Here is a 12,426-nt window from a genome sequence, read left to right on the forward strand (position 1 = left end):
GCCTCTCAATGAACCATTTTACTATTTTCACTGAAATAAATCCATCCTAGCAAGCACCATTCCAGTCCCAAACATCATCACTTTCAACTCAGCACTGCTGATCAAGTCCTGGCCTTCCCCCTCCCTGCTCCCCTTGTAGCACTTGGCACAGGAGCCATATGTTTGTGTTTTGCTGCCTTTTTTTTCTTTCTTATTTCTGGATCCATAAATTGCTTTACACATTCATTGTGCCTGATGTCATTGTAAAACCTTTCCTCTGTAATTACATTTGGCTCAGCCAGCAGCCTGTGGGGGGGGTGCTCTCAGAAAGCCTCCCTCCTCACACGGTGTTGTCCTCTGGCATGCATAAATTCACATGTGTTTGTGAAGTGTTTAGCTATTGTTACACTGTACCTAGGCTGTCTGGAAGAGCATGTGTAACCTTTTTATCTAATTGACTGATCACTGACTACTATTCAGAAGAAACAGAAAGATATTTACACATCACCAGTTATGGAGCCTCTAGGATTTATGGTAATTGATTTCAATTCCCATCTGGTTTCCACTCCACAATGAAGTACGTAGAGGCTCTGCTAGGCAAAAAAAACACACCAAAAAAGCCCTTCTTTCTCCTCAACAGAGCCCAAGAAATCACAGTTTGAGTGGGAAGGATAAAACAGCCATAAGGTATCAGTGAAAAGCATGTGAAGAATATTAGGCATCATTGCCTCAGTAGATTTTATGGTTCCCATATCATACCTTCATGTGAAGCACCCTGAAAAGGCAATGAGTCCTCCAGCCACATACACACACACACACAAAAAAAGAACCCCCCAAAAAAATCACCAAACTTCAAAGCAAGCATCTGCATAGCAGAATCACTGCAGTCTCCTTAATTTGGTAGGATTCCAAATCCAATCTGGTTATATATATCATCTTCCAAATTCCACAATCTCCATTTGTTTGGATAGCAGATGCCCTGGAGATGCATTGAGGATCCTATATTTGAAAGGCTGTTTGTTTGTTTATTAAGATGATGTCTTCAATTACATGTTTAAAGGATTAGATGCAAAATTTAGTTGGACTCATCTGATTTGTATTACTCCATCAACTCAGAAACTCCAAAGAATCCTTCCTTCTTAAACAGATTTTATGCTTGAATCTGAAATGCAGAGACTCTGCTGTCTTCCAGCTCCACATTCTGTTCTCATAAGAAGCTGAACATACTTCTAATCTAATAGAGTGAACGTAGAACTTGCTGCAACTGGGCAAAAAGGAAACAGCTTTCAGAAAAGAGTTGACTTTCTGCAAGTGGCTGGTTCCTCCCTGTCGGAACTCTGGCAGCAGTGCTTGCAGAAGTACTTCTGAGATGTAAAATTATTTTGTTAGTCCTATCAAAGTTAACAGTGATCCAAAGGTGGACTCTGTGTCATAGCAGAAATTAAGTAAAACAATTTCCAGTGTAGAATCATAGAATGGTCTGGGTTGGGAGGGACCTCTGAAGTGGGTGCAACCCCCTCTGCAGTAAGCAGGGGACATCCTCAGCTAGGTTTAAGTTCCTCTCCACTGAAGACTATATCTCATCTTCATAGTAACTATCTAATACCTTTATCTGCATAGTAAATGTTATGTCCTGGCAGTTCTTGTTATGCACTCCTGATTATTTTGTGTTTTTAGAGCTTCTAGATCTTCAGCCTTTGCCTATCACAGCCTTGGGACACCCAGAATACGAAGCCCTGTACAAATTCACCCACTTCAACCCTATCCAGACCCAGATATTTCATACACTTTACCACACAGACTGTAACGTCCTCCTTGGAGCACCGACAGGTTCTGGGAAAACAGTTGCAGCTGAGCTTGCCATCTTTAGAGTGTTTAACAAGTATCCCACATCAAAGGTTGGTAAAATAGGTTGTTACTGGAAGCATCTTGTGTTCAGCTAGACAAAAGCTGTGGGGAGCTCAGCTGTGCTTTCCCCACTTGGTACCTGTCTGGATACAAAATGGTCCTGCACTTGGGGCTTTATTTCAGCTTCATCTGTTACTCTGTGTGCAATGAGAGTTAAATCTAAAAGCATGCCACAGAAGCATCCTGGATTTCCTCTCCTGTACTTACCTGAATGCCTTGCTTCAGACTCCTTCTCCTAGCAGCAGTGAGCACAACCAGCACAGCCTGCCTCTCATTTAGACAAAGAAACTGCAATTAATTGCTCTTATTTGAAGGGCTGATTCTTTCTGGCCTAGAATTTGAAATCCTGATTAGTGTTTGAAAATCCTGATTATGATTTGAAGAGCCTGATTGTGATTTGAAAATCCTGATTATTAGAATTTGAAATGCTGATCAGGATTTGAAAATCCTGATTATTCTCTGAAATTCTGATCATTTCTGTTCTGGGATGTTAGAATTTGAAATTCTGAGTATTATGTGAAATTCTGATTAGTATTTGAGAATTCTGCTTCTTATTTGAAATGATGATTGTTTCTGTTCTGCAAATGTTATAAAATTAATGACATTATATCATTTCTATGAATTTATTTCTATGTAAATTTATTTCCATGTAAATTTATTTCTTTGTAAATTTATTTCTGTTAATTTATTTCTATGTTAATTTAATTTTATATTTCTATAAATTCTATACTATTTAACGTTCTATTATTTATCTAAATCTATGATAAATTTTGATATTTAAATGATGTGATAAATAGGTCCAGTTCAATAAATTGATATTTATTGATTTGCTTCTTTAATGGTTCAGGAGACAAAGAAGTCTTTTCAAATCTTAACTCTGTTTTGAAGAGAACCCTGTTGTAGGTCATTTAAAGAGCTCAAACCAAGCAATCTTTATTGAAAGGTACCTAAGAACAAAGTCACTGAAAATAATCATTGTGTAAATTAATTAAGGTTTAACTCTAAATTAATTAAGGTTTAACTCCTGGCTTGGTGACATTTCTTTGGCAGGCTGTGTACATCGCACCCTTGAAAGCCCTCGTTCGGGAGAGAATTGAGGACTGGAAAGTTAGGATTGAAGAAAAACTTGGTAAAAAGTAAGTTTTGCTAAGGACTGGTGCTTGGTGTGTCTGTGGTACTTGCTAGGAAGGCAGAGGCAGGTTTATTTACTTCAGACAATCCTCTGGGAAGTATTTGCCCAGAACCAACATGGGTTTGTTTCATTCTCTTTCTTCTCCAAGAGTTGATGCTTAGCAGTTGAAGTCTGAAAATGTTGATGCTCTAGAGCCTTATAAAGCTGAGATCTTTCTTGATTACAGGGTTGTAGAGTTGACAGGAGATGTGACTCCAGATATGAGAGCTATTGCCCAAGCTGACCTGATTGTTACTACCCCAGAGAAGTGGGATGGTGTCAGCAGAAGCTGGCAGAACAGAAGCTACGTTCAGAAGGTTTCCATCCTTATCATCGATGAGATCCATCTGCTGGGTGAGCGTGTTCTGTTGGTTCTGCTTACGATTGTTGCTGAATTGGAAGCAGTGTGCTGGTACTTGGGACATGAGTATGCTTTTAGACAGCTGAACCTTTTCTTTCTCTCTGTTTTTTTTCCATGGATTTTTCATTTACTAGGGGATGAGAGAGGCCCAGTGTTGGAAGTCATCGTCTCTCGAACAAACTTCATTTCATCTCACACGGAGAAGCCTGTGAGAGTTGTTGGTTTATCCACTGCTTTAGCCAATGCCAGAGACCTTGCTGACTGGCTAAATATTAATCAGGTAGGAAAAATGTTTGAGAAGATGGGCATGTAAGTGCTGCACTAACCCAGAACAGCAGTTTGTGAGCAAATTCAAGGTTAAACCTGCAGCAAATGTTTTCTCCTAGATGGGGCTGTTCAACTTCCGACCCTCCGTGCGCCCTGTTCCCCTGGAGGTGCACATCCAGGGCTTCCCTGGCCAGCATTACTGTCCCCGCATGGCCAGCATGAACAAACCTGCGTTCCAGGGTAAGCAACCAGCTCCTGGACCTTTCTCTTCTGGGGCTGACCAAAAAAGGAGACTTTGAGCACGCTACAGAGCTCATCTGCAGCACATTTACACCACGTGTTACTCTTGGTGCATATAGGAGGAATCTGCTCTGCTGCTGGCCCGAAGCTATGTCTGAAGCAGAAAGTGTGTTGCAAATGTATCATGGAGCTGAGGAATGCAGTGGGTTCAGAGCAGAAGAGTGAAATTAGTGCTAATGAAGGGGCAATAAAATGTGTTTTCTGTTAGTGTTTGACACCCTAAAGAAATGTTTGAGCAGAAATGTTTGAGATGGAGAAAGTACTAAACTAAAGCCATTCCTATCACTGATCTGCTGTGGCATTTTCATGTGGACCACTGGGTGTAAGCACGAAAAAAAATTGTGAACAGAAGTTGCAAGGCAGGCTAGCCTCCTATAATTCTACTTTGAAAGCAATAACCATAAAATTCCAAATTTGTAGTGCATCCAGATATGCTTCTGGTTCCAATTTTTTATTCTTAACCAACCTGGCAAGCAGGATGGATTTAGGAAAGCCTCTGGTATGTTGTTTGAGCCTGTTCTGTTTTGGTTACATAAGGAATATTTATTATCTCCATTAAAAATAACCTCCCAAATAAATTCTGCCCTGTGAAGCGCTGTCGATTGTGAGGTGCCGTTTGTGAGGTGACTTTTTAGCTGCTTTAATTAGCCTTATGACAGAAGCCAAAGTATTGATTGTGGACTAGAGACCAATCTCGACAGCTCAGATTATTTACACCTCGGCAAGAGCGTTGTACAAAAACACTAATGAACAATAAATCTGCCTCGGGCTGCTTTGCCACACCTGTTCCTGAAGAAACAAAAATCCATTAGATGCTGGGCCTGTCAAAATCTATAGATACATTGGCACATGCAGTTGTGAGGTCTAAATGCACATGGGTTATCCTTTTTCAGTAATTTCACGACTCTGTGGTGTGTGGACACGCAGGAGCTCAGGCTGGGGCAGGAGCTCAGGCTGGGGCAGTCTTCATGAGCTAGGGGCCAATGTGTGACAGGGGAGTTGTCCAAAGTGGACAAGGCAGGAATTTAATCACTAGAATGAGAATGAAATGAGAAAACACACAAATGGATTAGAAGAGGTTGAGAGCATCTGAAGTTCTGCAGACACCTGTTTCTGGTTCTAGTGCTGGTTGTACACAGGAATCTGTACACAGCTGATTTACTGAGGGCCTTTTTTCCCCCCCACTTGTTCGTTGTGATACAGTGGAGGTTATTGTAGCATTTCCATGGCAGTACTTACTCCTGAGACCAGAACACTTTTTCTCCAGCCTCAAGCTTTTCAAACATGGGCTGAGCAAGAAAATGCTTGCTTTCCAAGTACTAAAACATAATTGGTTCAATTGTGTCAGACTAATTAATAAACAACAGAAACAAAGTGCTTTTGTACCTTCATCCCCACTTTCACAACAGCTCTTGCAAAGTCACTTTCTACCTTTTTGTGCCTTTTCAGGATGCTTTGCAGGCAGTGTCTGAGCTCTGGGTTAGGCAGAAGGCAAGTTCTGGACCTTGATGAATCTTACCTTGGGACAGCATATCCCAATAGGGTAGAAAAAACATAACTTACTAGGCTGAGATAGAGGAATTCACAAGCTTTGAAGTCTAGAAAGCTTGTCCAGGTTTGTGGTGTTTCGGTGGAGGTTCTTTTCCCTAACTGCTTCTCTTGATGCGCTGGCAATGATCACTGAAGTAGTAAGGGAAATTAGTTGGCCCTCAGCTAAGCATAGTTAGATGTCCTTTGCTTCAGAGAAGCTGTCTGGCTCCCCTCAGTTGTCTGTTGTGATTCACATTATGTCATTTAACCTCCTTCTACTGTCTTCCTTTTGAAAAATCAACCACAGGTGGTGTGGGACTCTCATTCCCTTCAGTGAGACACTGGAACAGGTTGCCCAGGGAGGTTGTGGATCTACCCTCCTGGAGGTGACTGAAGCCAGACTGGATAGGACCTTGAGCAGCCTGCCCATTGCAGGGGGTTGGAACTGGATGATCTTTAAGGTCCCTTCCAACCCAGCCCATGCTAGGTCTCTATATGCATAGCTATACAGACCCCTGCAGAGAGGTCTGTCAGCTCTCTAGGAGCTGCAAGGTAATTTTTGTCTTTAAAAGGCCTAATTCCCGGGTTCTGTTTTCCTCAACAGCCATTAGGAGCCACTCTCCAGCCAAGCCTGTCCTCATCTTTGTCTCCTCCAGACGCCAGACCCGGCTGACTGCCTTGGACCTGATCGCTTTCCTGGCCACCGAGGATGATCCCAAACAGTGGCTGAAGATGGATGAGAGAGAGGTAGAAGCATTTTGCCTGCATTATTTCTGCTTTGCTTCTACTTTATTGATGTTTGTTTGTAACCTGTGAAGGCTTTGAAAGAGGAGGCAACAAGGACAAGCAGACTTTGCATTTATTAGTTTAATAACATTTGCATACCATTTGTGTTTGAATTAACAAGCTGAACATTTGGACCTACCAAGTTACTCCATTCTCATTATGTAAATGTAAAAGACTGAGGATTAAGGCCCAAGTTGTTGTCTTTTACCACTATTATGCAGAACACAGTTGTGTTTGAAGCACTCACAGCTTCAAGTGGAGGTTTCTTTAGGTAATTATGGGAGCAGTTTGTAGTTTTGTGTTTTAAATGAGCTTGATTAGCCTGAGTTTCATTTGACATTGAAATGCAGGACAAAGCTGTAGTAGTGCTACATACACAGTGTCTGCACTGCTGAGCTAAGAGGAACTTGGAACTGCTGGAGTGGGTCCAGAGGAGGCCACCAAGATGATCAGAGGGCTGGAGAACCTCCCCTATGGGGACCGGCTGGGGACCGGCTGGGAGAGTTGGGGCTGTTCAACATAGAGAAGAGAAGGCTCCAGGGAGACCTTGGAGCAGTCTTCCAGTAGCTGAAAGAGACTACAGGAGAGCTGGGGAGGGAATTTTGCAAGGGATTGTAGTGATAGGATGAGAAGGGATGGATTGAAGCTTGAGAAGGGCAGATTTAGACTGAAGGTTTAGGATGAAATTCTTTCCAGTGAGGGTGGTGAGACACTGGAACAGGTTGCCCAGGGAGGCTGTGGTTGGATGAGGTCTTGAGCAACCTGGGCTGGTGGGAGGTGTCCCTGCCCATGGCAGGGGGGTTGGAACTGGATGATCTTGAAGGTCCCTTTCAACCCAAACCATTCCCTGATTCTATGAATGCCTTCCCCACAATGACTTCTTAAAAGAATAAAAATATTATCTTCAAGTTATATTAATGTTGGGCTTGGACCAAGTGAAATTGGCAAAATCCTTTCCATATTGCTGTAGCATTTTAAAGTACTAAAAGTAGAACTAGTGAATAATTACTTTAGTATATTCATAGAATCAATACAGTTGTAAGTAGCAAGCATTTAGTAGGTGTTCCCTACTAAAACCCCTCCAGGTATTCCCTGTCTTAAACACCCAAATACTTCCAGTGTTTCTTAATTCCATATGGGATAAAAATGGACCACTCAGGAGAAAAAAATTGTTGTTGTCTTTAAACAATATTTTTTTTGTTGCCTTTAAGCAATATTTCTTGTTGCCTGACAGTTTTCATGGTGTTTTTTTTTGCCAGCCAGTCTTCCTTTAGGGGCAACACAGAGAAAAATGACTTTATTTTCAAAATATTTGTGATTGTTAATTGTGGAGTTTGTTGAGGTCTGAGAGATTTTGCACAAATGAGCATGCACAGAACTCCCAAGCTCTACAGCAGGCCTTTTTTCCCCCCTTCATTCAGCCCTATGTGTGTGATACTCATTTTGGCTGACATCAGATTCCTTTGAGAGTCCACTGAGTTGTTTGTTTGCTGGTGTGAGTGAGTTTGGTACATGATGGACAAATGTTAGTCTATGTTTGTGTTAGCTTGTGGGTACACTTCATGAGGCTTCTTTAAACTGCTGTAAGCAATGCCATCCAGGAAAACATCTGCAAGGCTGACGCTGAGGTAGGCACAGGTTCTTGCAGCCACTGAAAGAGATTCTTCTCTGTTACCCAGGATGGCAACTTTACTGTGCTGGGAACAGAAAGACTCAAGCATTGTGAAGGTGTGATTGGACTGTGGGAGAGACCAGTACTGGATCTTTGTTGCCTGCTAATCAGCTGTGTCATCATCTTAGCTTCCCTCTTCTTCTCTGTAGACCTTCTCCCTGTAGCAGTAGTGCCAAAGCAGGCTCTCATTTGCAGCATGTGAAGGGTTCTGTTGACAAAGTCCCAGACTCTTTCTCTTCACAGTATTCACAGATTCATTCACAGAATGGTTTAAGTTGTAAGGGACCTTGAAGATCATCTGGTTCCAGCTGCCCTGCCATGGGCAGGGACACCTCCCACTAGAGCATGTTGCTCAAGGCCTCATCCAACCTTGTTAGATAACAGGCAAATGGAAAAGGAAAAATCCCAAACCACCTCTATGATTACCCTGAGTTTTATATAATCATGAGATGATTTTTAAATCTGGACTTTCTATCTTAAATTCTCCTCTGGAGCTGTCAGCCAGGCCTGTCACATTCAAGCTCCCATTACTCAGCTTGTTGAAAGGGACAACAGCTGAGATTATCCTTTTGGAAACACAGAGTGCCACCAGTTTGTGATGGAAAGCTTGGTAAGATCAGCTCTGCATTAGGAGCTAAAGAGGAACCAGTCCTTCCCTTTCAGAACTGCATCTCCATCTGTGGTGGCAGCAGATGTTGCAGGCTTTTTACAACATAATTTATTAGAATCGAGTTTTCAGTTTATTCATTTTTCTCTAATGTTTTTCCTGCTTTTTCTTCTCTGACCTAAAACAAAAGTACAAAGTAGTATTTCTTGCTTACTGTTTGAAGTTCGAGTGCAGTTCTCACCAGCAACCAGGCAGGGTGTTTTCTTCTTGGGGTTGTTGAGAGGTTTTGAAAGAAATCCATTCTCTGGCCAGATGCTTGCATTATTTTGTTTATATTGCTCCAGTGCAGGGCCAGAGCAGAGCTGTACCCATCTACCCAGTTTGAACTTGAACCACAAGGGTTTTTGCATTCTGCTTTGTACATCATTTCCCCAGCTGCATCTTGTTAAGGCTATTCTTTACTGAACCTCTAGAAATAACTGAAGTCCTTTAGCACAAACATACCTACTGGCATGTTCAACAGCATCCATCCCGGGCAACAGCCACCTTCCACTGAACTCAAGGCCATGTCCAGTTCAGTCCATGTCCCCAGAAGAAGGAGGACACAGAGCTGCTGGAGCAAGTCCAGAGGAGGACCATAAAGATGATCCAAGGGCTGGAGTGCCTCTGCTATGAGGACAGGCTGTGGGAGCTGGGGCTGTTCAGCCTGGAGAAGAGAAAGGCTCCAGGGGGACCTTAGAGCTGCCTGCCAGTACCTGAAGGGATCCTCCAGGAAGGCTGCAGAGAGACTTTTCCTGAGGGTGTCTAGAGACTGGACAAGGGGGAATGGTTTGTAGTTGAGGGAGAGCAGGGTTAGACTGGAGCTGAGGAAGAGTTTCTTCAGTAGGAGGGTGGTGAGACTCTGGAATAGGCTGCCCAGGGAGGCTGGGGCTGCCTCCTCCCTGGGAGTGTATAAGGCCAGGCTGAAAGAGGTCTTGAGCAGCTGAGTCTAGTTGAGAGGTGTCCCTGCCCATGGTGTGGAGGTTGGAGGAGATGATCTCTGAGGTCCCTTCCAACCTGGGCCATTCTATGACCCTCCACTAGGATCAGGCCCTTCTTGTTTCTGGAATTTTGGAGCTGTGAAGGTTTAAAGATGCGTGAGCTGCTGATGGATTTGTGTCTGTGTTTGTACGCCCTGTGCAAATATGTAGACACATTCACGAATCTGAATTACATTTTGCCATGTAGATGGGGTCTGCATTGCTGAAAAACAAAGCAAACTAAACCAAAACAAACCCCCAAAAATACCCCCCCCCCAAAAAAAAACCAACACCAAAAAAAACCCAACCCAAAAACCCAACCAAAGCCAAACCAACCAACCAACCAACCAAAACATACACACCAAAACCAAATGGCAGGCAAACAAATAAAATCAAGCAACCACAACACCAAAAAGGTACAAAATATTTAAATTATCAAATAATAATTAAAAACAAAAAGAATCCCAAGAATTATTGGAAAGACCAAAGCTTACTTTTCCCTCTCTAACCTTTAAATCAAATAACCTATTATCTCCCTGTTATTGTTCTGAGGTAATGCTGTGCTATAAACCAGGCCCAGCAGAATCTGGTCTGTGTTATCAATAGTGCTGTCTTTTAGAGAAAATTGGATTTTCAAATGTTTCTTGAGCAGTCTTGTCTGGGGTGTTTTGGGCATCTTGGTCACATGGGAAAGTCCTGGAGGCTGAGGATAGATTCCACTCTTCGTCGGAAATCATTTTGTACGATGATTTTTGGTTTGCCTTTAAAGATCAGGAAGATGCCCAAGGACTAAAATAGTACTACAAGGCTCTTTCCTTTTTCGTTTGTTTTTGCTCTTAAAGATCCTGAAGGTACTCAAGAACAAAAATAACTCTTATGATTATTTTTTTCTGCCTTTAAAGATCAGGGAGGTGCCCAAGAACAAAAATAACTCTATAAGATGATTTTTTTCCCCCCTGCCTTTAAACATCACAAAGGTACCCAGGGACAAAAATCATTGTATAATATGGTGGGGGGGTTTCTGCCTTTAAACATCACAAAGGTACCCAGGAACAAAAATCATTGTAAAATATGGTGGGGGGTTTTCTGCCTTTAAACATCACAAAGGTACCCAGGAACAAAAATCATTCTTTTTTAAGATGATTCTTAAAATAACTCTGTAAGATGATTTTTTTTTCTGCCTTTAAAGATCATGAAGGTACCCAAGAACAAAAGTAATTTTATAAGCATTTTTTTTCCTACCTTTAACCCTCAGGAAGGTACCCAAGAACAAAAGTAATTTTATAAGCATTTTTTTCCCCTACCTTTAACCCTCAGGAAGGTACCCAAGAACAAAAGTAATTTTATAAGCATTTTTTCCCCTACCTTTAACCCTCAGGAAGGTACCCCAGGACAAAAGTAATTTTATAAGCTTTTTTTTCCCTACCTTTAAAGATCAGGATGGTACCCAAGGACAAAAGTAATTTTCTAAGCTTTTTTTTCCCCTACCTTTAACCTCAGGAAGGTGCCCAAGGACAAAAATAATTCTGTGAGGTGATTTGTAATTTTTTTTCTTTACCTTTAAGGATCAGGAAGCTGCCCAAGAACAAAACTAAGGTGGCCCAAGAATGATTTCTATTTACTTCCCTCACTCTAGAAGTTCAACTTCCTTCTACAAGATGTTGTTTTTATGGCCCAATAGAGTGCAATTAAAAATATATACATATATATAAATAAATGAACATTTAGTTATAACAAGGAGCTGGTTTTATTTCACTTAACATCTGCAGCAGATGTGAAAGATGTAATTATTTTTGTCCTAGACTTCATAACTTTCCCGATCCTTTTGTTTGGCAACATCTTTCTTCTATTGGGCATTGGAGACAATTGATAAGCATTATTCAGTGGCATATGGTCTGAGTCTGACGTGCTTTGAAAAGAGTACAGAGTCCTAATAATGAGGATTCTGTGAAAATGGGAAAACCAGCCCAACAGATATGCTTTGAGAAAGTAGGGGTTTTTAGCATCTTGAAACAATATATCACACTCAAAGGGACAGAATTGGGCTGCACAATCTGTTAGCTCATTCTTGTCCAATCTGGTCTCCTCCTTTCTTTTGGAGCCAGCATTGTCATCAACTTGCTGAATTATACTCTGACTGGAATGTATTTCAGGCACAGGGTAATGTATCTACTTAAATGGAATCCTATCTTTCTACAAAAGCTTTTTAAGTATAATAAATTTAAAATACAAAAAGGGGGGAAAAAAGTTCTATTAGCTTAAAGTAAATGGTTCAACAGTTTACATGTGTGCAGGAACAAAGAAAATGGCTACTTACTAGCTGGAGCAAAATCTGTCTCCTTCAGAGATGAGAATAGAAAATGGAGAAAGAAACCAAAGAAACCACCTTTGGGGTTTTTTAATAATAATAATAATAATATTTTCTGCAATAAATATTTTGCGGTGCTCTTGGGGTCCCAGATTGCTTTCCAGAGCTGTGGGTTTGTTGTTTTGCTGGTTTGGCTTTTCAATTAAGATAATTCCTAACCCACCTAACCTTAGGGAAGCACAGGGAAGGAGATTTTTTTTTATTTGGGGTTGGGGTGTTAATAAAAAATAAATGATTAAAAAAAAAACCCTTTAGCAAAACCTTTTCTGCATGGACCCAGTCCTGCCTGCCTGGGAGCCCAGGGCAAAAATCCTTCCTTGCATTAAGTTCCCTGCATCAGTGTTGTATTGGAGGGGGTGGGGGTTATGGCTGTATATTTCTTTAGGTTATTTTTAATATCCTTTTTCTGTTCTGAGGAGAAAAGAGATTTTCTTTAGCTTTTTATCATCTTAAAATAG

General features: G+C 41.5%; 1 protein-coding gene across 1 annotated transcript in view; it reads left to right on the forward strand.

The window, feature by feature from the left end:
- The window catches only part of ASCC3 (activating signal cointegrator 1 complex subunit 3), a 143,571-nt gene that overhangs the window by 80,443 nt on the left and 50,702 nt on the right, over positions 1–12,426 (forward strand). Inside the window, exons 25-30 of the mRNA XM_054174001.1 lie at positions 1,657–1,877; positions 2,938–3,023; positions 3,246–3,412; positions 3,554–3,699; positions 3,806–3,926; positions 6,121–6,263. Coding sequence (XP_054029976.1) covers positions 1,657–1,877; positions 2,938–3,023; positions 3,246–3,412; positions 3,554–3,699; positions 3,806–3,926; positions 6,121–6,263 — 884 coding nt within the window. The remainder of the gene's footprint in view (positions 1–1,656; positions 1,878–2,937; positions 3,024–3,245; positions 3,413–3,553; positions 3,700–3,805; positions 3,927–6,120; positions 6,264–12,426) is intronic.

This window comes from Dryobates pubescens, chromosome 28 (assembly GCF_014839835.1).
Source record: "Dryobates pubescens isolate bDryPub1 chromosome 28, bDryPub1.pri, whole genome shotgun sequence".
Lineage (NCBI taxonomy): Eukaryota > Metazoa > Chordata > Aves > Piciformes > Picidae > Dryobates > Dryobates pubescens.